Raw genomic sequence first — 27998 nt, 5'->3', positions numbered from 1 at the left:
AGATGGAAAGGAAATCCCAGAAGATTGAATTGGTAGTAGCAGAAGCATAGATGTGTTTGGGTATCAGAGATTTTAGTGCAGAAAAACTACAGGGGGTTTTCAGAGAAGGGGTTCCAGCCTCCCAGACTGATGACCTGCTGTAGGATCTGTTGGGGCCAAAGTATTGGGCAGGGGTGGATGGGTGTGTTGGAGATGATAGATAGATAGATAGATAGATAGATAGATAGATAGATAGATAGATAGATAGATAGATAGATAGATAGATAGATAGATAGATAGATAGATAGATAGATAGATAGATAGATAGATAGATAGATGGGGATTTCCTATTTTTTTATTTCCCTTTTCTGTGAACAGTGCACTTTCCAAACTGAAAGGCAGCAATACACAACAAAGCGCCTGTGTAGTCTGCCAGAAAACCAGACGAAGAAGAAGTAGTGAGACAACTAGATCAAAGGAGACTGCCAAGTTGCGGAAGTGCGCGCTCTGTCTGCAGAGAATGACACCTTGAAATGCATTAGGACCTTGAAGAAACTGCCTTATTACTTATGAGCGCAGCCGGTATCGACCAATGGAGTTGGGGTTGTGCTAATGAAAAAATATCTGTTCCACTGAACTGACGCTGTTTCGATTTCAGTAGTTACCAGCGTTGTCCTGAGCGAGACCAATCGGTATTTCCATGCGTCTGGTTGGTCAGCTGGCAAGTTTCTCGAGTTATGGGCGCATTACAGTCATTATCTGATGAACCAGAATACAGAGAATTGTCAGAGAAGACGGGCTGTGAGTATTACGTTTGTTTCTTGTAGTATACGAGTACAATTGTTGAGAATACGCATTGTTATGGGTCTATGTAATCTTGCGCAAAAATGTGTCATTATTGTGAAATGAAACGCCACCACAATTACGTAACCCCATTCTCAATAATGAGTATCTTCATAATACACGTCATCAAGTGTAGCGGTATGTGTTCTGGGGGCTATTTCCATAGGAGAACAGCATGATTTATATATTGCTGTAGGCTACAGCACTAGTAGGGGTATCTTTCCTGCTAGTTGGCGCCGATGCTATCCCTCTTGGGCATCAGCGCGCAAAAGGCTTTGACATAACCGGAAAGCTAGTTTCATGTCCACTGTGTCACGAATGTTGAATAAAATTCCATTTGAACTTACTCTCTTGATTGTCCGTCGAGTTGGAACTTGTATAGTGCGGAATTTGAGAAAATATCCACGTGAAAGTATAATTAAACTAACTTTTAAAAGCCTGGTAGTGCGTTCAGATCACCTGAAGGATGCGCAGGCAATGCATGCATACTTGCCTAAAGGCCTCCTGTAGACGTTTGTTTACATTGTTTTGCGCATGTGCCAGGGGATATAAATATCAATGGAGGTACCAGTGTTTGGAAAGTCAGTTTAATAATACTTTATTACTTTCCTGTGGATATTTCTGCTCAAATTCCTACCCACAAAAGGACAACCCGCACAGACTACTGATAGAATACATTGAAATTCAATTGTATTCAGCATTCTGGCTTGTGAGGACATTTTCAAATCAAACGTCAAATGGCATTAATTTCAGACTGTGAACCTGAGGTATTAGTCTGATGATTGTCAGGCATCTAGTAGGCCTACTGTAGTGTCTTTCCTGATACCCTGCAATGAGATGAGCTACCATGTCCAAATTAAAAGCAGAACAATGAGAAGACTGTTTGATCAAATATGGAATGTCCTTGTGACTAAAGTCAGATGAAAGAAATGAGACTTGATAATCGTATTAGACCAGATTAATCGCCTATATTTTTTACAACTGCAATATGTAACTTTTTGGGCTACATGACCAAATTCACATTAACGGATAACTCGCATTTCTTTCTCATTGAAAGCAAGTATAAGAAGCGGTAGCTCGGTTCTATGTGCGCTATTTCTATGCTTCCCATTCTTAAGTTTAGTTTTTGCATATTTTACTTTCAGTTTTGTACAGTATTGTAACGACACTGGGTTTATAAGCGTGGAAATCGACTCTGCTGCATGAGCATGCTTTTGTGGCACAGTCGATAGCGCACTGGACTTCGGGCTAGAAGGTCAAGGGTTCGAGACCTGCTCCCTGCCTGTTTCATTACACAATGTTCAAGCAGCTGAAAATACAATATTTTTGGTTATGGAAAATATATTTCACAGCAAATTTATACTTGCTTGTTTTGTCACATAAACTGAAGTTAGGTGAACTATCATAATTTTAGCAACCAGGAAATGAAACCATTAAATCTTAAAAGGGCGATTCCATGCCAGTGTAGCCGAAAATATTTTTGGTATCTTCGATTGTTCTGGCAATTTTCACATAGAAACTTCATTGGATTTACGACATGCTTTTTGCATCTGTATCGCAAACCATTTGTGGATTAAGACCTATACATGTCTCCTGTAACAACATCTTGGTGTCATTATACTTCTTGTAGTGTGCTCTAAAATATGGAGTATGTCAAATTTTCATATGAATTTATTCAACACTACAAATATTAATGTTTTACTTCTTATGGCTGAGATCCCGCTAACGGGATCGATATGACAACAGCCAGTGAAAGTGCAGGGCGCCAAATTCAAACAACAGAAATCTCATAATTAAAATTCCTCAAACATTAAGTATTTAACACCTTTTTAAAGACAAACTTACATTTACATTTACATTTAAGTCATTTAGCAGACGCTCTTATCCAGAGCGACTTACAAATTGGTGCATTCACCTTATGACATCCAGTGGGACAGTCACTTAACAATAGTGCATCTAAAACTTAGGGGGGGTGGGGTGAGAGGGATTACTTAACCTATCCTAGGTATAACTTCTTGTTAATCCCACCACAGTGTCCGATTTCAAATAGGCGTTACGGCCAAAGCGCCACAAATGATTATGTTAGGTCAGAGCCAAGTCACAGAAAAACACAGCCATTTTTCCAGCCAAAGAGAGGAGTCACAAAAATCAGAAATAGAGGTATAATTAATCACTAACCTTTGATGATCTTCATCAGATGACACTCATAGGACTTCATGTTACACAATACATGTATGTTTTGTTCGATAAAGTACATATTTATATCAAAAACTCTCAGTATACATTGGTGCGTTATGTTCAGTAGTTCCAAAAACATCCAGTGATTTTGCAGAGCCACATCAATTTACAGAAATACTAATTGTAAATGTTGTTGAAAATACAAGTGTTATACATGGAACTTTAGATACACTTCTCCTTAATTGCAACCGCTGTGTCAGATGTAAAAAAAATATTTATGGAAAAAGCAAACCATGCAATAATCTGAGTACGGCGCTCAGAGACCAAAACAGCCAAACAGATATCCGCCATATTGTGCAGTCAACAGAAGTTACAAATAACATTATAAAGATTCACTTACCTTTGATGATCTTCATCAGAATGCACTCCCAGGAATCCCAGTTCCACTATAAATGTTTGTTTTGTTCAATAATGTCCATCATTTATGTCCAAATACCTCCTTTTGTTAGCGCGTTCAGTTCACAAATCCAAATATATGACGTGCATGCACTAGGAGCAGACGAAAAGTAGAAAAGTTCCGTTGCAGTCCGTAGAAACATGTCAAATGAATTATAGAATCAATCTTTAGGATGTTTTTAAACATAAATCTACAATAATGTTCCAACCGGAGAATTCCTTTGTCTGTAGAAATGCAATGGAACAGAGCTCGCTCTCACGTAAACGAGCGTCACGAGCTCATGGCATTCTGGCAGACCCCTGACTCATTCCCCTCTCATTTGCTCCCACTTCACAGTAGAAGCATCAAACATGGTTGTAAAGACTGTTGACATCTAGTGGAAGCCTTATGAAGTGCAACATGACCAATGTCCCACTGTATCTTCAATAGGGAATTAGTTGAAAAACGACAAACCTCAGATTTCCCACTTCCTGGTTGGATTTTATTCTCAGGTTTTTGCCTGCCATATGAGTTATGTTATACTCACAGACATCATTCAAACGTTTTTAGAAACTTCCGAGTGTTTTATATTCAAATATACTAATAATATGCATATATTAGCAACTGGGACTGAGTAGCATGCAGTTTACTCTGGGCACCTCTGGGCACGTTATTCATCCAAGCTACTCAATACTGCCCCCAGCCATAAGAAGTTTTAATATATCAAAGTACCCTTTTTGATTTGGTTTATTTCAAGACATTGTTTAGAACAATATACTCTACAAGTATATAACATTTCCAGAGTGGTCTCTCTGCTAATTCTTAAGGTTTTATCAGAGGACATTTTTTGGAAGTTGAAGCTCATTTAGTGGATTTCTATACAATTGGAGAACAGCAAAAACAAGCAAAAATGTCTCAAGCTATTATCAGCTTGGCTGCATTAGGTTCATTCACCTCAGTCGATCTACAAACAAATAGCCTATTAGCTTTACAATTTGTAATGTTATAGGCCTACCCCTGGAAGGGGGTAAATATGAGAAATGATTCACACCGACACATAGCATCAGGGATTGTTCAGTCAGTTGTAATGATGAATTGCATAAAATCATATATTCTATACATTGCACTTTTAGGGAAGATGGGCCATGTGGATATGTTCATATTGAAACATATCTTTCAACATGAACAACCCCACTGGGAGCCACTGCTATAACCTCGCTCTCTGCTTGCTTCCTCTCTTTCTCTTCTGCTTCCTCCTGCAAGCATTGCAGCCTGACTCAGCCTCACCACTGAGCGCCACATCGCTATCTGTCTCAGTAGGCTACTCTCTGTAAAGAAAAGCTATTATGAGAACTCAGTAGCCTATTTTCTGCTCCTGCTGAGGTGGGCTACGTTTAACATTAGCTTCTTACTTCATCCTTCTATCTGGCAAAGTAATACTAGCCAAAGCCCTTAACGTCTCTCCCGGCAGCTAGCCACCTGACTGACTGACATACACTATACAGTACCAGTCAAAAGTTTGGACAAATCTACTCATTCCAGGGTTTTTCTTTATTTTTTACTATTTTCTACATTGTAGAATAATAGTGAAGACATCAACACTATGAAATAACACGTATCAAATCATGTAGTAACTAAAAAAAACGTGTTAATAAACAAATACAAATATATTTTATATTTGAAATTCTTCAAAGTAGCGACCCTTTGCATTTGATAGCTTTGCACACTCTTGGCATTCTCTCAACCAGCTTCACGAGGAATCTTTTTCCAACAGTCTAGAATGAGTTCCCACATATGCTGAGCACTTGTTGACTGCTTTTGTTGTTGTAAAAATGTATGTAACCTTTATTTAACTAGGCAAGTCAGTTAAGAACACATTTTTATTTACAATAACGGCCTACACTGGCCAAACCAGGATGACTCAGGGCCAATTGTGCGACACCCTATGGGACTCCCAATCATGACCGGTTAAGATACAGCCTGGATTCAAACCTTTTCCTTCACTCTTCAGTCCAACTTATCCCAAACCATCTCCTTGGGTTGAGGTCTCGTGATTGTGGAGGCCAGGTCATCTGATGCAGCACTCCATCACTCTCCTTGGTCAAATAGCTGTAGTGACCATAACATTGTGGCAATAATAAGGAAAGCCGAAGTGCCAAAGGCTGGGACTAAAGTCATTTATAATGTTGAGTCTTTTGAGTCTTTTGTTGAAAATGTATGTTGGTCTGATGTGTATGAAGAGGTGAATCCAGATGCAGCGTTGGAAGTATTTGTTAAATTATTAATGCCAATTGTTGAAAAGCACCTGTTATCTGTGAGAACTGTTAGAGCCCCCTGGATGGATGATGAATTGAAAAATGTTATGGTTCAAACAAATTATGCAAAAGAGGTGGCAAACAAGTCTGGCTGCTCATTTGATTGGTTGATATACTGTAAACTGAGACATTTTGTGACTTAACTAAAAGAAGAATCAATTATATTTCCAAACAAAGATAAATGACATAAAACACAATGGAAAAAGACTTTGGAGTACATTAAATGATATAATGGGCAGAAAGCACAATTCATCTCCATCTTTCATTTAAGTTGATAGTTAATTTATAACAAACGCTTTTGATAATGCCAATCGTTCAATTACTATTTTGCTAGTAAGGTGAAAAAACTCAGAAGTGAAATGAAAACATTGTACAGTGATCCGTCATATTTTTGTATAAAATATCTAATAATGAAAGCGAAGGATTGCTGTTTTGATTTAGTCAAGTTAGTGTGAGACAGGTGGAAAAACTATTTTTATCCATCAATAATGACAAGCCACCAGGTATAGACAGCATTGATGGGAATCTATTGAGTATGGTAGCAGAATGTATTGCCAGCCCTATTTGCTATATATTTAACCAAAGCCTAAAGGTGTGTGTGTGTGTGTGTCTCCACAGATGTGGAGGGATGCCAAAGTAATTATACTGCCTAAAAATAGTAAAGTACCCTACTGGAGTGATTTAAGGTAGATACTGTATGTATAGGGGTATATGAAAAAAAGAACAGTGTGTGGGTGTATGTGAGTGCGTGCGTGTGTAGAGTCAGTGCAGTTGCCATAACAAGCAGTGAAGCAGCCAGCAGTGAAGCTGCTCTCAATGGTGCAGCTGTATAACTGTTTGAGGATTTGAGGGCCCACGCCAAAACTTTTCAACCTGTTGAGGGGGAAGCGGCACTGTCACACCTTCTTCACAACTGTGCGCACGTGTGTGAACTATTTTAAGTCCGTAGTGATTTGGACACCATAGGACTTGAAGCTCTCGACATGCTCCACTTCAGCCCTGTCGATGCTCCCCCCATTTCCTGTAGTCCATGATCAACTCTTTGGTCTTCCTGACGTTGAGGGAGCGGTTGTTGTCCCGGCACCACACTTCCAGGTCACTGACCTCCTCCCAGTCTCATCGTCGCCAGTGATCAGGCCTACCACTGTCGTGTCTTCAGCAAAGTTGATGATGGTGTTGGGGAAATCGTGGGTGAACAGAAGGGGACTAAACTTACACCCCTGTGGGGTAAGCGTGGCAGAGGGGATGTTGCCTACCCTCTTCACCTGGGGTCGGCAATCAGGAAGTCCCAGGGTCCCAAGCTTGGTGACGAGCTTGGAGGGGAAACGGGTGTTGAAAGCTGAGCTGTAGTCAATTAACATTATTCTCACGTAGGTATTCCGCTTTTCTAGGTGGGTGAGGGCAGTGTGGAGTGTAATTGACATTGTGTCACCTATGTGGAGAATCCATTGTCTGAAAGCAATTTCTCAGAAAAGCAGGGAGTATTAAAGTTACGAGAGTCCCATTGATAGCATATCCGCAATCAGAGTTAATCAATTTTATAGAATGGAGGAAGAGGTGGCTGGTTCTCCCTTGGCCTTAATCTTGCCAGTACTCCCCTCTCTTGCCTCTAATGCCGGCATTTCCTTTTGGATACCCCAAAAATTGGTATAGAGCACTCACCTTTATACTGCGCTGACTCCGATTACAGATTGGTTTAAAAAAAATTGACAATAAGATGATAATTGAAGCTGTATTGTTAGATTTCTTCTGGATCTCTTCTAGTTATGAGAAATATTACTGCGATGAAGATTCCAGATTGTCTGCACAATCAAATTATATTCAGCTCAGACACACATGCATACCCCACAAGACATGCCATCAGGGGTTTCTTCAGTCCCCAAGTCAAAAACGAGTTCATGACAATGCACTGTATTATACAGAGCCATGATCTCATTGAACTCCCTTCCAACTCAAGAAAACAGCAGAATTACCGTAAAAAATAAATAATAAGAATTGAATTCTATCTCATGGAACGGTGGGGACAGTGAGGGGACAAACACACACACTCTAACACACACTTTTTGTTGTATTGTTTGTATATCGTTGTATTTTAAATTTGTGTGACTGTCCTTGTCTATCAGTGTTTTGTTGCATGTCATGTTTTGTGTTTTTTGTGAACCCCAGGAAGTGTAGCTGCTGCTTCTGCAAAAGTTAATGAGGATCCAAATAACAGTGTAGGCCTGACTGAGCCACCATGAATAATAGATTAGATGCTTAGTGTATAGCTTCAGAAAAACATGCAAGCAATGAGGCCGTGAACAGACCGGTTTTCTTCACCATCTCTATTGTCTGAAATCCCCACCCTCAGTGAGTCTCCTCATACCACTGGTAATCCAACATTAGATCTTCACATACTAGTATGCCCGTACAATATACCTAGGAATGTATCGCATGCGGCTGGTCGCCCCATAATTGGGGAGGACGGACTCATAGTAATGGCTGGAATGGAGTCAATGGAACGGTAAATAACTCATCCAAGATATGGTTGATACCATTCACTCTGTTCCAGCCGTTATGATGAGCTGTCCTTCCCTCGGCAGCCTCTTTCACACACTGAAACTCTCGCACTCACTCACTCACACACAAACTCTTCATTGAAGTATTGTGGCGATTAGATAGATAGATATTAGATATCAGTCCTTGTTTGAATGAATTTGAATACTTTGAGCTTATCATTACATGTAATACATAGTTTAAAACACATGTATTACTGTATTTCTCTAAACTACAATGATAATGCAATGTGAAATCGGTTTTACATTTGAATATACAAATCCACTGGCATCAACTAAAAATAGACGCTGAATAAACATTCAGCCCTACTCTCTGCTTATACTATGTGTGTATACAGTGTTAGTCCTGAGGATGTCAAATCAGGCAAACTGAATGATAAATTAGACATAACTTCAAGACACAAAGATAAAATTTAGTTGGCAAAAGTTTTAAAAAACAATTGTGTTCCGTTAACATCATTACTCTGCAGTCCGTCATGGTTTCCTGCTCATTCAATGTTAACTGATGTGCTGCCTGGCATTTTGCCTCACTAATAAGAGGCCTCTTGAAGATACATTTGAGTTCTCCTTCATCCGTCTATGTCTCTAACCTGCTGTGGTAGGCAGGATGTCCCTCTCTGTCTTGGACTCATGACAGTCCTTTCTTTGTTCCTCAGTTTCCTTCGAGCAAATTGGAATCCTGCACAAAAGATTCAAGCAGTTGAGCCACAATGAAGACATGCTGAGGTAGGACTCCCTAATAATGTTTGACATTCATACACTCTGTAAAGGCCCATTCTAACACACTTTATTTTTTAACTTGTGCTGTTACTATGGGGACACACATGGGTGTATCCTGGCATAATACATTTCTGGTGAAGTGGTTCTTCCCATTTCTTTATAATAAACTAGTCTAACAGGTTTTGGTTTGGCTTTTGTTGAGCAAGATGTTATAAGTTACCAGCTTCCTGGTGCACACCTTTTAATTATCTCCTTGTCTTTTCACTTGTAGGAGAGCTGACCTCGACACAATTCCAGACCTGGCATGCAATCCAATCCGCACCCAAATTATAGAGGCCTTCTTTGACAAAAGGTAGATTATCGTGTTCCCGTTAAGTACCTCAATAAGTACACAACTAAGGGCTCTATTTTAACAAACCAAACGCAAAGTAAATCTTAGCAGTTGAGTGGTGGTGTGTCTGAAATATTTGGGCTATTTTGACAACGGGAACAGTGGCCGTAACACCTGGCGTCAGCGTAAAGAGGCAGACTTTTCTTTGAATTAATATAAGTTGTTGGTGTGACGTGGGCTTGATCCCTGCTTCAACTTGTAACAAGATGTATAAATGTTCTAATAAGATTAGTCTACCTTCAACGTTGATATGGCGAAGTAGAATTGTAGGGGCAAAGAAACAGGCAATCAATAGTTGATTCAACACCACGGTCAGCGATGGGATTTTCCTGCAATTTGACATTCAGATCCAACAGATGACAGTGGAAAATGTTTTTTCTTTTTATATAAATGAAAAACAATAATTTGACTTTAACAACTTGCTGTTTCTAAATAGGCATATTTCATTCAGTGGGCATCGCACATAATGAGTCAAGTTTCACAGGAGCTGGATATAAATAATATCCATAGCCTATAATGAGACTTTGGGGTTTCAAGACACATGTAGTTTTTTTTAGACACATTCAGGGCTTGACATTAATGCAACTCCGGTAAATAAAAATGTTGGACAAGAAGAATATAGATTTAAGTTGTCCGAATGGACAAGTAAAAGAAGAAAAGGGTGTTGACTGTTTTTGCTTCTCCCAAAAGTGCTAATTTAATATAACATTGGGCATAGGCTATTCTATTTATTAGTCTACTGTGTTCCTCTGTTGGCAAGATCCATGCCATAACCAACTAAATAAATATCCCCACTAGCGTTGCCTGAAATGTGCCCTTTGGCGCATGTTTTTTAAGGGCACACCTCAGATATTTCTTACCCTCCCACCTCAAAGCAAGCGAGCTGACACGTCAATTACCAATCCTGGGGCAAGGTTTGGAAAATAGCAGTGCGCTGGCTTTAACAAATTGAAATTGCTAACGAGCGTGTGTTTGACAATTGGGCTAGCTTAACACCAGTCGAAAATAGAACCCAAAAAGTGAACTTCTCTCAAGATGCTCCTATCTACCTAGTGTGATTTTCATTAAACAGTAGGTTTGGTGGTGCCTCACAGAGATGTTAAATGTCAGCCTCATCTAGAAACAACCCCTAGCCTTTAGCTCCTAGCCGTTAGCCACTACCACCTAGCACTTGTGTAGACCGGAAAGGTTTGAATATTAAGTTTCTTTCCAAAATGATATATATCCTTTTTCAGAAATCTTGATAAATTAGCTTTTATTGTTTTAAAGAACTTATGAAAGAGTGAAAAAAACACCAATCTCATCACGGCATTGTGTTGCTCAATGACAGATAGGCATGTATTTATTTTCAATCACTTGATGGTTTCATTTCAGAGAGACAAATAATGTTTTTTCATCAAAACGAAAAGTATACAAAATATTAAGAGAACTTCCTCTTTCCATGACAGACTGACCAGGTGAATCCAGGTGAAAGCTATGATCCCTTATTGATTGTCACTTGTTAAATCCACTTCAATCAGTGTAGATTAAGTGAATGAGACAGGTTAAAGAATTATTTTAAGCATTGAAACAATTGAGAAATGGATTGTGTATGTGTGCCAATCAGAGGGTGAATGGGAAAGACCAAAAATGTAAGTGCCTTTGAACGGGGTATGGTAGTAGGGGTCAGGAACACTGGTATGTGTCAGGAACTGCAATGCTGCTGGGTTTTTCACGCTCAACATTTTCCTGTGTGTATCAAGAATGGTCCACCACCCAAAGGACATCAAGCCAACCAGTCAGGATGCTCTCTGGTGCTGCTGTGGAACTTTTTGAGGATCTGAGGATCCATGCCAAATCTTTTCAGTCTCCTGAGGGGGAATATGTGTTGTCATGCCCTCTTCACGATTGTCTTGGTGTGTTTGGACCATGATAGTTTGTTGGTGAACTTGAAACTCCACCTCTACAATACAGCCCAACAATGTTAACGAGGGCCTGTTCAGCCCTTCTTGTCCTGTAGTCCACGATCAGCTCCTTTGTCTTGCTCACATTGAGGGAGAGATTCTTGTCATGACACCACACTGCCAGGTCTCTGACCTCCTCCCTATAGGCTGTCTCATCACTGTTGGTGATCAGGCCTACCACTGTTGTGTCGTCAGCAAACTTAATGATGGTGTTGGAGTCGTGTTTGGCCACCCAGTCGTGGGTGAACGGAGAGTACAGGAGGGAACTAGGCATGCACCTCTTGAGGGGCCCCGGTGTTGAAGATCAGCGTGGCAGATGTGTTGTTGCCTATCCTTACCACGTGGTGGTGGCACGTCAGGAAGTTCAGGATCCAGTTGCAGAGGGAAGTGTTTAGTCCCAGGGTCCTTAGCTTAGTGATGAGCTTTGAGGGCACTATGGTGTTGAACGCTGAGCTGTAGTCAATGCATATCATTCTCAAATACTGTAGGTGTTTCTTTTGTCCAGGTGTGAAAGGACAGTGTGGAGTGCGATTTAGATTGCATCATATGTGGATCTGTTTTTGGGTGGTATGTGAATTGGAGTGGATCTAGGGCTTCCGGGATGATGGTGTTGACGTGAGCCATAACCAGCCTTTCAAAGCACTTCATGGCTACCGACGTGAGTGCTACGGGCTGTAGCAATTTAGGCAGGTTACCTTCGCTTCCTTGGGCACTGGGACTATGGTGGTTTGCCTGAAACATGTAGGTATTACAGACTCGGTCAGAGAGAGGTTGAAAATGTCAGTAAAGACACTTGCCAGTTGGTCCTTTTATGCTCTGAGTAGACACCCTGGTAATCCATCTGGCCCCACAGCCTTGTGAATGTTGACCTTTTTAAAGGTCTTGCACACGTCAGCTACGAAGAGTGGGATCACACAGACATCCGGAACAATTGGTGCTCTCGTGCACGCTTCAGTGTTGCTTGCCTCGAAACGAGCATAAAAGGCATTTAGCTCGTCTGGTAGGCTTGTGTTACTTGGCATCTCGCGGCTGGGTTTCCCTTTGAAGTCCGTAATAGTTTGCAAGCCCTGCCACATCCGACGAGCTTCAGAGCCAGTGTGTAGTAGGATTCAAACTTAGTCCTGTATTGATGCTTTGCATGTTTGATGGTTCGTCTGAGGGCATAGTGGGATTTATAATAAGCGTCCGGATTAGTCTCCCGCTCCTTGAAAGTGGCAGCTCTAGCCTTTAGCTCGGTGCAGATGATGCCTGTAATCCATAACTTCTGGTTGGGATATGTAGAGTGAGGGAAAAAAGTATTTTGCTGCTGATTTTGTACGTTTGCCCACTGACAAGAAATGATCGTCTATAATTTTAATGGTAGGTTTATTTAAACAATGAGAGACAGGATAACAACAAAAAAATCCAGAAAAACACGTCAAAATGTTATGAATTGATTTGCATTTTAATGAGGGAAATAAGTACTTGACCCCTCTGCAAAACATGACTTAGTACTTGGTGGCAAAACCCTTGTTGGCAATCAGAGGTCAGATGTTTCTTGTAGTTGGCCACCAGGTTTGCACACATCTCAGGAGGGATTTTGTCCCACTCCTCTTTGCAGATCTTCTGCAAGTCATTAAGGTTTCGAGGCTGACGTTTGGCAACTCGAACCTTCAGCTGCCTACACAGATTTTCTATGGGATTAAGGTCTGGAGACTGGCTAGGCCACTCCAGGACCTTAATGTGCTTCCTCTTGAGCCACTCCTTTGTTGCCTTGGCCATGTGTTTTGGGTCCTTGTCATACTGGAATACCCATCCATGACCCATTTTCAATGACCTGGCTGAGGGAAGGAGGTTCTCACCCAAGAATTGACAGTACATGGCCCCGTCCATCATCCCTTTGATGCGGTGAAGTTGTCCTGTCCCCTTAGCAGAAAAACACCCCAAAGGCATAATGTTTCCACCTTCATGTTTGACGGTGGGGATGATGTTCTTGGGGTCGTAGGCAGCATTCCTCCTCCTCCAAACACGGCGAGTTGAGTTGATGCCAAAGAGATCCATTTTGGTCTCATCTGACCACAACACTTTCACCCAGTTGTCAACTGAATCATTCAGATGTTCATTGGCAAACTTCAGACGGGCATGTATATGTGCTTTCTTGAGCAGGGGGACCTTGCGGGCGCTGCAGGATTTCAGTCCTTCCAGCTGCCTTGAGATCATTGACAAGATCCTCCCGTGTAGTTCTGGGCTGATTCCTCACCGTTCTCATGATCATTGCAACTCCACGAGGTGAGATCTTGCATGGAGCCCCTGGCCGAGGGGGGGCAGTTCTTTTAGGTGTTTCTTCCATTTCTGAATAATCACACCAACTGTTGTCACCTTCTCACCAAGCTGCTTGGCGATGGTCTTGTAGCCCATTCCAGCCTTGTGTCGGTCTATAATCTTGTCCCTGACATCCTTGGAGCGCTCTTTGGTCTTGGCCATGGTGGAGAGTTTGGAATCTGATTGATTGATTGCTTCTGTGGACAGTTGTCTTTTATACAGGTAACAAGCTGAGACTAGGAGCACTCCATTTAAGAGTGTGCTCCTAATCTCAGCTCGCTACCTGTATAAAAGACACCTGGGAGCCAGAAATCTTTCTAATTGAGAGGGGGTCAAATAGTTATTTCCCTCATTATAATGTAAATTAATTTATAACATTTTTGACATGTTTTTCTGGATTTTGTTGCTGTTTTTCTGACTCTCACTGTTCAAGTAACCCTACCATTAAAATTATAGACTGATAATTTCTTTATCAGAAACTTTTTTCCCTCCCTGATGTACAGTCACTGTGGGGGCGATGTCGTCGATGTACTTACTGATGATGCCAGTGACTGTGGTGGTGTACTCCTCAATGCCATTGGATGAATCACGGAACGTATTCCAGTCTGTACTAGCAAAACAGTCCTGTAGCGTAGCATCCATGTCATCTGACCACTTCCGTATTGAGCGAGTTACTGGTACTACTTTAGTTTTTGCTTGTAAAGCACAAATCAGGAGGATAGAATTGTGGTCAGATATGCTGGTATAAATTAGGTAAAATGGATTTAAATTTGCCTGCATTAAATTCCCCGGCCACTAGGAGTGCCGCTTCTGAATGAACATTTTCTTGTTCGTTTATGGCCTTATATAGCTCGTTGAGTGTGGTGTTAGTGCCAGCATCAGTTTGGGGTGGTAAATAGACAACTACTAATAATATTGCTGATAACTCTCTTGGTAGATAGTGTGGTCTACAGTTTATCATGATGTACTCTACCTCAGGCAAGCAATACCTCGAGACTTCTTTAATATTAGACAACACGCTCCAGCAGTTATTGACAAATGGACAATCACCCCCGCCCCTTGTCTTACCAGACATAGCTGCTCTGTCCTGCAGATGCATGGAAAACCCAGCCAGCTAAATATTATTTGTGTCGGTGGTATTTGGTATTTTCTTGGGTTCCCCATTAGCTATTGCCTAAGCAGCAGCTACTTTTCCTGGGCTCCACACAAAACATATGACACAATACAGAACGACAGAACTACATACACTTTTAAAAAGGCACACTTGGCCTACATATCAATGCATCGACACAAACTATCTAGGTCAAATAGAGGAGAGTCGTTGTGCCGTGAGGTGTTGATTTCTGTTTTATTAAACCAGGTTTACTGTTTGTTTGAGCAATATGAGATGGAAGGAAGTTCCATGCAATAAGGGCTCTATATAATACTGTACTTTCTTGAATTTGTTCTGGATTTGTGGACTATGAAAATATCCCTGGTGGCATGTCTGTTGGGGTAAGTGTGTGTGTGTCAGAGCTATGTAAGATGACTATGCAAACTATTTGGGATTTTCAACACATGAATGTTTCTTATAAAAAGAAGTGATGCAGTCAGTCTCTCCTCAACACATAGCTAAGAGAGACTGGCATGAATAGTATTTATCTCAGCCCTCTGATTACAATTAAGAGCAAAACGTGCCTCTCTGTTCTGGGCCAACTCAAGCTTAACTAGGTATTTCCTTGCCGCACTGGACCACACAACTGGACAATAATCAAGATTAGACAAAACTAGAGCCTGCAGTACTTGCTTTTTGGAGTGTGGTGTCAAACTACGGACAGACCTCTCCCATCTTTGCAACCATTGAATCTATATGTTTTGACCATGACAGTTTACAATCTGGTAGGTAACGCCAAGTAATTTAGTCTCCTCAACTTTTTCAACAGCCACACCATTCATTACCAGATTCAACTGGAACATAAGATATTACAGTTTTTAATGTCTGTTGGTAGGATGGTCTCGACCGTAGTTCATCAAGTTTGTTTTCCAGTGATTGCTCGTGATTGATCGTTGGTCAATTAGACTCCTGAACAGGTAATCAAATGGCTACCCGGACTATTTGCATTGTGTGCCCCCTCCCACAAACCCCTCTTTTACGCTTCTGCTACTCTGTTTATCATATATACATAGTCACTTTAACTATACATTCATGTACATACTACCTCAATTGGCCCGACCAACCAGTGCTCCCGCACATTGGTTAACCGGGTTATCTGTATTGTGTCCCACCACCCGCCAACCCCCCTTTACACTACTGCTACTCTTTGTTCATCATATATGCATAGTCACTTTAACCATATCTACATGGTCGTACTACCTCAATCAGCGCGACTAACCAGTCTCTATATGTAGCCTCGCTACTGTTATTTTTCACTGTATTTTTACTGTTTTTATTTCTTCACTTACCTATTGTTCACCTAATACCTTTTTTGCACTGTTAGTTAGAGCCTGTAAGTAAGCATTTCAGTGTAAGGTCGGCGCACTTGACAGAAACTTTGATTTGATTTGAATCGATGGTATTGGTGATTTACTCACTCTCCTCTGAATCCTCACAAGGCACCCCCACCTCCTCCCTCTGTATCTCTGCCTTCACGTGAATGACAGGGATTTGGGCCTGGTCTCCGGAAAGTAGCATATCCTTCGTGTCAGACTCATTAAAGAAAACATTTTTGTCCAATTCGAGGTGAGTAATCACTGTTTTGATTTCTGGAAGCTCTTTTCAGTCGTAAGAGACAGTAGCAGCAACTTTATGTACAAATAAGTTAAAAACAATGCAAATAAACACAACAGCACAGTTGGTTAGGAGCCCTTAAAACGGCAGCCATCCCCTCCGGAACCTATATATCATTATATCCTGACTAGTCTCCCAGTTCCTGCAGTTGAAAAACATCCCCACATCAAAGGGCTGCCCAGACCCCTCTTTTACACTGCTGCTACTCTCTGTTTATTATCTATGCATAGTCACTTTAACTCTACCTACATGTACATATTACCTTAATTACCTTGACTAACCAGTGCCCCCGCACATTGACTCTGTGCTGTTACCCCCTGTATACAGCCTCGCTATTGTTGTTTTACTGCTGCTGTTTAATTATTTGTTACTTTTATTTTCTATTTATCCATTTTTTTACTTAACCAACAATGCAGTTCTATGAAAAATAAGTGTTAAGGGCTTGTAAGTAAGCATGTCACTGTAAGGTCTACACCTGTTGTATTCGGCGCATGTGACATACAATTTTATTTGATTCGATGCTGCCACCACCATGCTTTACCGTAGGGATGGTGCCAGGTTTTCTCGAGCCGTGATGCTTGGCATTCAGGCTAAGGAGTTCAATCTTGGATTCATCAGACCAGAGAATCTTGTCTCTTATGTTCTGAAAGTCCTTTATGTGCCTTTGGCAAACTCTCTAAGTGGGCTGTCATGTGCCTTTTACTGAAGAGTGGCTTCTGTTTTGCCACTCTACCATAAAGTCCTGATTGGTGGAGTGCTGCATGGCTGGTTATGCTTCTGGAAGGTTCTCCCATCTCCACTGAGGAACTCTGGAGCTCTGTCAGAGTGACCATTGGGTTCTTGGTCACCTCCCTGACTATGGCCCTTCTCCTCCAATTGCTCAGTTTGGCCAGGCGGCTAGCTGTTGGAAGAGTCTTGGTGGTTCCAAACTTCTTATGGCTGCAGCGACAAGGGCAGTATTGAGTAGCTTGGATGAAAGGTGCCCTGCTTAAGTACTGCAGTGCATCTCCTCCTCATGGACTGCACCAGATTTGCCAATTGATGTGTACCCCACTCTTCCACCCAAGGCACCTGCAAGTTCCCGGACATTTTTGGGGGGAATGGGCCTAGCCCTCACCCTCCGATTCAACAGGTGCCAGATGTGCCCAATGGGATTGAGATCCGGGCCCTTCGCTGGCCATGGCAGAACACTGACATTCCTGTCTTGCAGGAAATCACACACAGAACAAGCAGTATGGCTTGTGGCATTGTCATGCTGGAGGGTCATGTCAGGATGAGCCTGCAGGAAGGGTATCACATGAGGGAGGAGGTTGTCTTACCTGTAATGCACAGCGTTAAGATTGCTTGCAATGACAACAAGCTCAGTCCGATGATGCTGTGACACACAGCCCCAGACCATGGCAGACCCTCCACGTCCAAATCGATCCCGCTTCAGAGTACAGGCCACGGTTTAACTCTCATTCCTTTGATGATAAACAAGTATCTGACCAACACCCCTGGTGAGACAAAACCACGACTCGTCAGTGAAGAGCACTTTTTGCCAGTCCTGCCAGCGACGGTGAGTTTGTGCCCATAGGTGACGTTGTTGCCGGTGATGTCTGGTGAGGACATGCCTTACAACAGGCCTACAATCCCACAGTCCAGCCTCTCTCAGCCTATTGCGGACAGTCTGAGCACTGATGGAGAGATTGTTCCTGGTGTAACTCGGGCAGTTGTAGTCCTGTGCAGATGTTGTTACACGTGGTCTGCCACTGCAAGGACGATGAGCTGTCCGTTCTGTCTCCCTGTAGCGCTGTCTTAGGCATCTCACAGTACGGACATTGACATTTATTGCTCTGGCCACATCTGCAGCATGCGTAAGCCACATTCATGCAGATGAGCAGGGACCCTGGGCACCTTTCATTTGGTGTTTTTCAGAGTCAGTAGAAAGGCCTCTTTAGTGTCCTACGTTTTCATAACTGTGACCTTAAGGCACTAACAGCTTACAGACAGTAGGCAAATAACGACCGTTCCACAGGTGCATGTTCATTAATTGTTTATGGTTCATTGAACAAGCATGGGAAATAGTGTTTAAACCCTTTACAATGAAGATCTGTGAAGTTATTTGGATTTTTACAAATTATCTTTGAAAGACAGGGTCCTGAAAAAGGGACGTTTTTTTGTTGTTGCTGAGTTTATAATCTATATGACAATAATACAACCTTAGCTAGCAATAGGCGGAGTCGAGCTACTACCACATTGCGTACAGTATACATTTCGGTATCCATGATGTGCCTAGGATGTTGTGCAGTGACCTCATCTGTCCACAAGATGGAGATATTTATGTTCCTTGCTTTTTTATACCTCTATAGAAACTTCCATCAGAATGGTGACGGGACGGTGGAGGAGATCAGCTTTGAGGAGTTCCTTGTGGTGATGTCCCACTTCAGACCTCCAGCACTGAACATGACAGAGGAACAGAGAGAGAAGGTCAGGAGGGAGAAACTCCGCTGTGAGTACCGTTATTCAAATGTTACAGTGTGGACTGGTGTTAAGATGGATGTTTTGCATTATAGTATAGTTTCACTACCAAATGTAACACTGTGCTGAAATTGATATAATAATATCTAAAAATGAAATGGATATAATAATTATTTGTGCATCTCTTTCGGGACACACAACAGGTGCGTAAATACATACATGAATCACAAGCAATAACTACAGCAGACGGCACATGTGGATTCAGTTCCTTGTTAGTTCCTTATTAGCTTGTGTACTTTCTACAATGACATTCAGAACACTGTACACGGTTTGATGTGTACTATGGCTCGCTCTTTGACTGGAATCCAGAAAAGGAATCAATTATCTGTAAACCTTCTGCCGGGATAGCAGGTACGCATACAACAGATCTATATCCCATATACAGCATTATTCAGCAAATGCTTGACCGTGATGCCTCATGACACATGCTGGTAAGCCTTTCGTAAGCAAATATTTGTAAAGAGTTTGTGTAAGATTTTCCTTGTTTTCTTTCCCAGTCCTGTTTAACATGCACGACACAGACAACGATGGAACAATCACTCTGGAGGAGTATCGACATGTAAGCCATTGCCCAGCACTGTCTTTCAAATACTTTATCTGCCTATCACTATGTATTGTAACTATGACTGCCTTTCCTCTGAGTGTACTGTAGGTAGTGGAGGAGCTGCTGTCTCGGAGCGGAGCCCTGGAAAAGGAAACGGCAAAAGGAATAGCAGATGCTGCCATGCTGGAGGTGGCCAGTATTTCCATGGGTCACATGGTACGGCTGCTTTTTTACAACATCTTGTGTATGTTCTTTTTCCTCACTCTTGAGTTTTAGATCTGGAATCAGCAGCTATATGACATCTGACTATTATAACAGTTTTTTTCAATACCATATTCAATAATCTCATTCTCAGGAACCAGATGAGTTTTACGAGGGGATCACTTTTGAACATTTTCTAAAGGTTTGTTATAAAACATTATTTTGTGTCTAATAATATTTTTATTTTTGGGGTAAAAGTCATGGCTATAGCTTTATAAAAGGTTTTTATTATTCAATAAAGGAAGTATAGATTATTTATGTGAGCTTCGCTGGAGAGCCCATTAAATCATCACTGTTCTTTAAAGGCGTGATCTGCACTCCTTACATCCAATGTTTTACTTTTAAATGAACAATATATGCCCATTGATTAATGAAGATTATAAACTGGGTGGTTGCAGCCCTGAATGCTGATTGGCTGACAACTGTTGTATATCAGACCATATAGCATGGGTATGACAACTGCTCTAATTACGTTGGTAACCAGTTTATAATAGCAATAAAATACCATGGCTAAGGGCTGTATCCAGGCACTCTGCGTTATAACAGCCCTTAGCCGTGGTATATTGGTCATATACCATTAGGCCTTATTGCTTAATTATAACTTTTAAATGCCTCATGATCTTAGTTCAACTCTCACATCCCATTAGAACCCAAAATATAAGCTTGTTTTACACCATTGTTTGTAAACAAATACTGTATAGCATCAAAACATGGTTAAAACTATCATTTTAATTTGTGGTTACATTTCTCCAGCCCTATCTCTCTGCTGTTTGACAAGACTGCAGATTGTCCCTTTAACACAAACAATAGCAGCACAATTGTTTTTCTTGTTATTAATAAAGTACACAATAGTTTAAGGTATTGTCAGAGTTTAGTAACTACCGTAAGTATGATACTGGTAGTAAAACAACATTTTCTTTTCAGATACTGAAAGATATTGAGATCGAGATGAAAATGAACATTCGCTTTTTGAATATGGACACGACGACCCTGTGCAAGTGAGGATCTTCCACTTGATTTTATTACTATGATGCACAAGCACTCTTCTATGGTCTTTTTATTTAGTGGCCAGAGGGCATACTTTACCTTCTCAGACCAACTATTACAAAGCTCTGTTTAATAGTTTTGGGTGACGGTTTAAGCTTCTACTAACACACACTTTATGTTTTTACACATTTATTGGATAAAAACATATTTATGTGCAACTATGCAAATATACACAGATTAGCAGTAGGTATGTTATGAATTTAGCATGCCTGTATCTATCACTCCATATTTTATGCAAGTGTTCACAATGCTCTAAATGCCATGAATCAATCATAAATTCAATAATCATTCAACAATCCAATAATAACAATGTAATAAGCCAGTAATAAAGTGATAGCCAATTATGCAGCTCCATGATTGAAGTGAATGCAATTTACCTCCTAGTATATCTAAGGCACTGTGTGGAATAAGCTACAAACATTTGCGCGTCTCTTCTATACCGCCATGCACACCTAAACTGTCTTGCTGCCACTGCCATCAGTTTGGAATCAAAACAGGTTAGAATTTCCATGTTCATTAAAAAGTCACTGACCAATAGAAACAAAGTACTTATTTCCAAAGTTTAACTGACCAGCCTAGCAGTATAGCATACTGCACATGTCCTGTGGCAAGACCATCCTCATATTGAGATAGTAGTTTCAAGTAAAATGTGCGTTAGACTTGTGCAAATGTTTTAAGAATCAAGCCCACACAAACAAGCATTTGTTGACTGTTAGAAATGGAAACAATGATATGCAACTTGTCTGTGCTGCCCTCTAGAGACCAAAGAATGTGAAGTCTATCCCATTCCCACATTTAATCATCTCTATACTGCCTATTTTATTGTTTGGTTTGCATGTGTTTGATGCCATTCCATTTGCTCCATTCCTGCCATTTATTATGAGCCGTTCTCCCCTCAGCAGCCTCCTGTGAACTAAATGGCATGCATTCATTTACTTAATTGGGCCTTAATCAGTTGCAGATCAAATGTATTTTAAGTAGGCACCAGCAAATACTGCAGCCTGCCGATATCTTGATTGCATCTACAGATTTTAGCATGTCTTGGTGACACTGTATATTTGTACTGGAAAATACAATATTTTTATTCCGATTTGGGATGTTATTGTAGCAAGGAATAATGTAAATGATGTGGCCTTCTCTTTTTATTGAGAACATTAAAATAGTAAACCGCTCACCAAAAGTGTATCATTTTTGAATGATTATGTACTGTAGGAATTGGAGTGTGTTTAGTTTTGCTTTTAAGAAAATAATTGTATTATCAGACAGCCTTGGAGAGGGATCTATAATGAAACTTGAATTTGCTTTGTGCTTAATCAAATCAAGTGGGGGCAGCACATAGCCTTGGGGCTAGAGGCGCGAGCCAGCAACCGGGGGGGGGGGTGCGCTTTGGGCTGAATGTGTCAATGTTTTGTTCATTTGAAATCGACTGTTTTTCTGGAAGATATATATTAGTTGGACCTTGTTTGCAATTGACCAATAAAGTGATATTAATCATAGTGAATTTATGTGAACCTTCTAAAAAAAACTTTTAAAGACATTCTCTGTATCTTTGGTGACTCTGTACTTTTTTAAACTTTCCGCTTTGGGCTGAATGTGTCAATGTTTAGTTCATATGAGCAGAATTACTGTCTTAACTCACAAGCCACAGAAATCCCTAGTTTGAAATCAAGTGTTTTTCTGGAAGCTACGCTGTGCCATTTTTCCCTACATTTACCCCCATATGGGCTAGCCCCCAAGCAATTTGAGTTCTGGCCGATGAGCTTTAGACCCTCTCCACACAGCGGTGCGAGAGAGTACTGATGTGGTGCTCAAATCAAATTTTATTTTCAGAATACAACACACACACACACTGGCAATCCTTACAGTGAAGTGCTTACTTACAAGCTCTTAACCAACAATGCAGTTTTAAAAAAATACCCCCAAAAAGTAAGAGATAAGAATAACAAATAATTAAAGTGCAGCAGTAAATAACCATAGCGGGGCTACATTATATACAGGGGTACCAGTACAGAGTCAATGTGCGGGTACACCGGTATTGAGGTAATATGTACATGTAGGTAGAGTTATTAAAGTGATTATGCATAGATAATATCAGAGAGTAGCAGCAGCGTAGAAGGGGGGGGGGCAATGAAAATAGTCTGGGTAGCTGTTCAGGAGACTTATGGCTTTGGGGTAGAAGCTGGTTTAGAAGCCTCTTGGACCTAGACTTGGAGCTCTGGTACAGTTTGCCATGTGGTAGCAGAGAGAACAGTATATGACTAGGGTGGCTCGAGTCTTTGACAATTTTTAAGGCCTTCCTCTGACACCGCCTGGTATAGAGGTCCTGGATGGCAGGAAGCTTGGCCCCGGTGATGTACTGGGCCGTACGCACTACCCTCTGTAGTGCCTTGTGGTCGGAGGCCGAGCAGTTGCCATACCAGGCAGTGATGCAACCCGTCAGGATGCTCTCGATGGTGCAGCTGTAGAGCCTTTTGAGGATCTGAGGACCCATGCCAAATCTTTTCAGTCTCCTGAGGGGGAATAGGTTTTGTCGTGCCCTCTTCACGAATGTCTTGGTGTATTTGGACCATGATAGTTTGTTGGTGATGTGGACACCAAGAAACTTGAAGCTGTCAACCTGCTCCACTACAGCCCCGTCGATGAGAATGGGGGCGTGCTCAATCCTCTTTTTCCTGGGGTCCACAATCATCTCTTCATAAATGTGAGGTAGTAAGCCGTTTTCAGGGACCACTTTTGGCTCGTGGGCACTACTTTCAGAGCTACTGGCTGACGAGGTAAAAATGTACCCCGGTAGGCTGTCATTGTAAATAAGAATTTGTTTTTCACTGACTTGCCTAGTTAAATAAATGTTACTTTTTAGCCAGTTGATTTATTTTTTTAAAATGTCTGTAAAAGTACTGGTGAATCTCTTTAACTTCACCAGACCTCATATATTTCCCCACAGACCTCAGTTATGGCATTGCTCACTCAGTCATAGTGTATATGCTGCGGTGAGGAGGGTCCCCCCCTAATCATACCTTACCCCAAACATGACAAACAGACCTCACTGTCCATCTGATGTGTTTTCTATTCATCTCAGGTTTTTCTCTCAGGTAACCTACGTACTGATCAAATGTTATTTTATTTTATTGTAAATGAGTGGTGGATTAGCACAGTTGCCTGTAATTTGATATCACTTGTAGTTTTCAGTACAGTATGGTTAACATGAAATATTTACATAATTAACTGCCAAAGTAGCATGTTATTGTAGAGTTCCTGGTACTCCCATAAAATGTGCTCAATTTATCTGAAGGGGGTTTTTTCTGTTTGTCCCTCATGGGCAGATAGACTTTTAGCTGATTATAGCAGCTTTTATCATCCTCCCATTTTTCCTGTATGTATATGACCTTTCACATTTTCATGGATATAGAGAATGACATGATAAAGAGAAAGCCAGTTGGTGCTTTGTTTCACCTGAAGACTTATGATTATCAAGTCTGTTTCAATCACAAAGGGAATCTGTGTCAATGACCTTTCATTCCAGTAAATGTTTGATGGTTTCAGTTGTTGCCCAGACTTACCCCATTGTCTCTTGGTTTTAAATAAAGTTCTGGGTTGAAACAGGGAACTTGATTCATGAGCTAGAGTGTATCCCTCCTCAATTTCCAGTTTTGCATGAGCTTGTGATCTAAGGAAAGCTTAGAATATTTCTGATGGCATTTGTCTGTTGCTTATTTGGATAGTATATCTACAGATGTGCACACTATTACAAACTATCAGTTACATTCATTCAAAATGTTTACTTCCTACCTTTTTCCTCCTAAGCAACGCTCATGCAACATACTTGCTTGTAATTGACATTTGATAAAGTAAACTGACAGTCTATTGATAGTTTTTTATGGAATGTAAAATCATGAAACGCTTGAATTTCGTCCCAGTACAGGTCTGCCTTATAGGGAGTGATGAAGAGAACCATCACATCTATGTGAATGCAACACTCCAGAACACACACATAATCTGACCCATACACACCCACACCTTGTGACTGGCCAGACAGAAGCCCACCACTTTCACTAAATCTTTCCTATCAGATGCTGTTTAGTCTACAAGACGTGTCACTGTGAGATGAGATCACAGACTGTGTCTCAATTGCTTCCTGGCATATCTCATGTTGGGACCACTGTGTGGACGTTCTGCAGTCTAAGGCTAACGTCATAGACTTCACTTGAGCACAGGCTGCGAGAATACTTATTTTGAATCTGCTCACAAAATTAAAATGGACAAAACTATTAAAGTGACTCAGATTTGACAAAAGACATTCATTTTAAAATCTCACAGCAGTCTACAAGAATACTGCAGGGCAATTTTAACACACAAGTTAAGTTAATTCATTCTCAACACAAACCAAATATATTTAAGTTATTCAAAGTCGAACATTTGTGCATACAGTTTTTTTTCAGTGGCAGCAATAAGCTTCCGTAACTTCTGAACACGTGTACAAATAAATAATAAATAAAATATAATAGAACGTTGGCCTCAGAACAGTGCATTTCTGTATGCAAATGTCCTACTTTTGCACATTTGGTTCTTTATGGTCCTTAGTTCATGTCTGATCTGTGACAGGAGCTCCTTGAAATTCTTCAGAACCACACAACCATAGACCTTCTGTTGGAACACGTTTTGGGAGGGGTGTACTGACGTCGGTCCGTCTACAGGTTCAAGTGGGATGGGCAGGTTTGGAAAGAGGGTTTGGTAAATGCAGTTTATTTGGTTGGCCAGACCACTAGTGCGGTACTGGGCAGTGGTGAGGTTGTTTAGCAGGGGGCTGGAGGGTGGCTGTAAGTCCCTCTGTTGCTCAGTGACTCTCTTCAGGTGTGGTAGGAAAGCCTTACAGTGGGAGTAGATGCTCAGCATCCGCTCTGAGGGGTCCAGGCCAGAGATGTTTGGGTCAGGAACAATGTTGATTGGCATCTGGCAGAACAGCTCTGACAGGTCTCCTTGACTGGCCTTCTGGAGATCAGGAAGTTGTTGGAAGCACAAGTATAATGTGTTATGATTTGTCAATAATGTAGCTTTAAAGCAGTTTTACATTTCCCGGTAGACTGTGGACAATGTATGCATGTTACACTAGGCTATAATTCTGGATAAATGTTATGGCATTGATTTTCTACTTACATATATTTTTAAGAGGTCCACAGATTCCATATGTATGAGTCTGGTTAGCTTGGAACTTCTTTGTATGTGACTCTCACATTGTTGGTTTCTACATGTTATTCCAGCATTCATTGAATCAATGGCAGCCACCAGTAACAGGGAGAGCAATGCTGAGGAGCAAGATATAGCACAATTTGAAATCTACGTCTGCATTGCTTGCTCTTTGGGGTTTTAGGCTGGGTTTCTGTTTAAGCATTTTGTGACAACTTAGATAAATAGATGTGATTTGACGCCAACACCTCTATCACAGACACTTAATCATGCTACCTTAGCAGTGTTACATGAAAATCTAAATTAGAAGTATGAAGTTCTGAAATAGATATGTTGTGATAAGTAGCTGTGGTAACGGTTACAATATGTAAAATGCATACATGAGCAAAGGACCCAAAAGTTGAGTGTACATATACAGATGTAGGATCTTAATTTGATCGCTTTTTTGTTGCTGAGAATTTGTTTCAACCCCTGTTGTATCAAACTGGCTCAAATTTAAGATCCTACATCTGTACGAAGCTTGCACCTGTGCACTGAGTACAGTCATTCATGCACAAAAATCAATATGCAATTATGTGCACAGCATCATACATTCAAAGTCTGCTCATTGATGTTCTATAAATACAAAGACATTACAGCAAAGTAAAGTATAGTATGCAGGTGGTTTAATTTACAATTAGAGAATATGAAATATAGTTGTCTTGGTTGTATAATGTAATTGTACTTACTTCTTGCTGCTTGTGATATGGACAGCTGAGGATACATATTCTTTACATGACCACTCATCTCTCATACAGTGACATAGGCCAAGTGTCAGACACAAACTAGTCATGATCACTCCCCTGAAAAACCTTTTAAAAGACTGAAACCACACATTTGTCATTGGAGGAAATGACGTGCTCGGCTCTTTCTTTGTGAAGCAACCCAATTTCCCCAGAATTTCTTTTTTCAGATGTCAAATCTAAATGAATACCAGATCTATCTACAACAAATATGCATTGCAGGTGTATTCAGTTGTGTATATTGAGCACATACATTTACAAATAGCATAACTGTCAATGGATTATACTATTTGAGGTACTGTAAATGCTGAGTTAACCAATATTAATTTAATAACCTATGCATATGTGAGGTTGTTTGTCATTGGTTTTATATCAGACACAATTCATTGTAGATAGTACTGTCGCCACCTAGAGTAAGTGGTTTTGAGGTTTTACAGGAAATCGATGCATGCAGTGTTGCAATCTGAGTTTGGGTATCATACAATGATACATTGTTGATGACCTTGTAGTTACACACAGGATGTGCATGGACTATCGAAAATACTGTAAAGCTGTGCTCTTGTCAATAGAGGAAACAAAACAGAGTGAGCGCACAGTGGTTGCTTACGTCAGTTAAGACCATTTTCAGGTTCATAAGAAACCCTTGCATGTGGCCTTACGGGAAGCTGTCAACGCACAGGAAGAGTTTCTCAACAGGAGACTTTCACCAGTGCGTAAAAGACAGAGTAAGGAATAGGTCAGAGTCACCAAATTAGGCCATGAGACAATATTACCACATCTTGATTGTTAGAGGAGCCTGGGGTTGGTTATCACAGTGCTTATTACTCATAATCTGGGAGGGGTATTTAGTATTAATTAGGATCCCAATTAGCTGCTGCAAAAGCATCAGATACTCTTCCTGTGATCCACATGAAACAATACATAGTACAGAACATTATTAGTGGAGGACTGAAATACATACATTTAAAATGTCACACACAACTTATATATCAGTACAAACAGTGCATTCGGAAAGTATTCAGACCCCTTGACGTTACAGCCTTATTCTAAATGGATTCAATTGTTTTTTCCCCTAAAAACAGGTTTTTAGAATTATTTGCAAATTTATAAAAATAAAAATAAAAATAGAAATACCTTAAGTATTCAGACCCTTTGCTATAAGACTCAAAATTGAGCTCATATGCATCCTGTTTCCATTGATCATCCTTGAGATGTTTCTACAACTTGGTTGG

At 40.8% G+C, this 27998-nt stretch overlaps 2 protein-coding genes across 6 annotated transcripts; one reads left to right on the top strand and one right to left on the bottom strand.

Annotated features, from left to right (window-relative positions):
• The first annotated feature begins 492 nt into the window (after positions 1 to 492).
• Positions 493 to 22346, top strand: LOC123999704 (calcineurin B homologous protein 3-like). 4 transcript variants are annotated; one of them, XM_046305705.1, is made up of 8 exons: positions 493 to 780; positions 8963 to 9032; positions 9298 to 9378; positions 18780 to 18919; positions 19446 to 19507; positions 19601 to 19736; positions 19848 to 19895; positions 20678 to 20764. In XM_046305705.1, coding segments are annotated over exons 1-7 (555 nt in total). In that variant the 5' UTR covers positions 493 to 716; the 3' UTR covers positions 19850 to 19895; positions 20678 to 20764. The 4 variants fall into 4 exon arrangements, with proteins under 4 accessions (XP_046161661.1, XP_046161660.1, XP_046161664.1 ...); XM_046305704.1 differs by having other exon boundaries at positions 507 to 780; positions 19601 to 19708; positions 20678 to 22346; XM_046305708.1 differs by lacking the exon at positions 493 to 780 and adding an exon at positions 16254 to 16380 and having other exon boundaries at positions 8997 to 9032; positions 19601 to 19708; positions 20678 to 22346.
• A 2737-nt stretch (positions 22347 to 25083) lies between these two features.
• Positions 25084 to 26816, bottom strand: LOC124000843. 2 transcript variants are annotated; one of them, XM_046307506.1, is made up of 3 exons: positions 26713 to 26816; positions 25955 to 26103; positions 25084 to 25789 (listed from the first exon to the last, which is right to left on the bottom strand). In XM_046307506.1, exons 1-3 carry the CDS (start codon positions 26768 to 26770, stop codon positions 25316 to 25318), a joined length of 681 nt encoding a protein of 226 aa, XP_046163462.1. In that variant the 5' UTR covers positions 26771 to 26816; the 3' UTR covers positions 25084 to 25315. The 2 variants fall into 2 exon arrangements, with proteins under 2 accessions (XP_046163462.1, XP_046163461.1); XM_046307505.1 differs by having other exon boundaries at positions 25084 to 25786; positions 26713 to 26803.
• Positions 26817 to 27998: the final 1182 nt, after the last annotated feature.

The sequence above is a fragment of the Oncorhynchus gorbuscha genome, linkage group LG16 (genome assembly GCF_021184085.1).
Source record: "Oncorhynchus gorbuscha isolate QuinsamMale2020 ecotype Even-year linkage group LG16, OgorEven_v1.0, whole genome shotgun sequence".
Classification (NCBI taxonomy): Eukaryota; Metazoa; Chordata; class Actinopteri; order Salmoniformes; family Salmonidae; genus Oncorhynchus; species Oncorhynchus gorbuscha.
The sequence above is the reverse complement of the archived record's forward strand: the minus strand, read 5'-3'. Positions and strand labels throughout refer to the sequence as shown.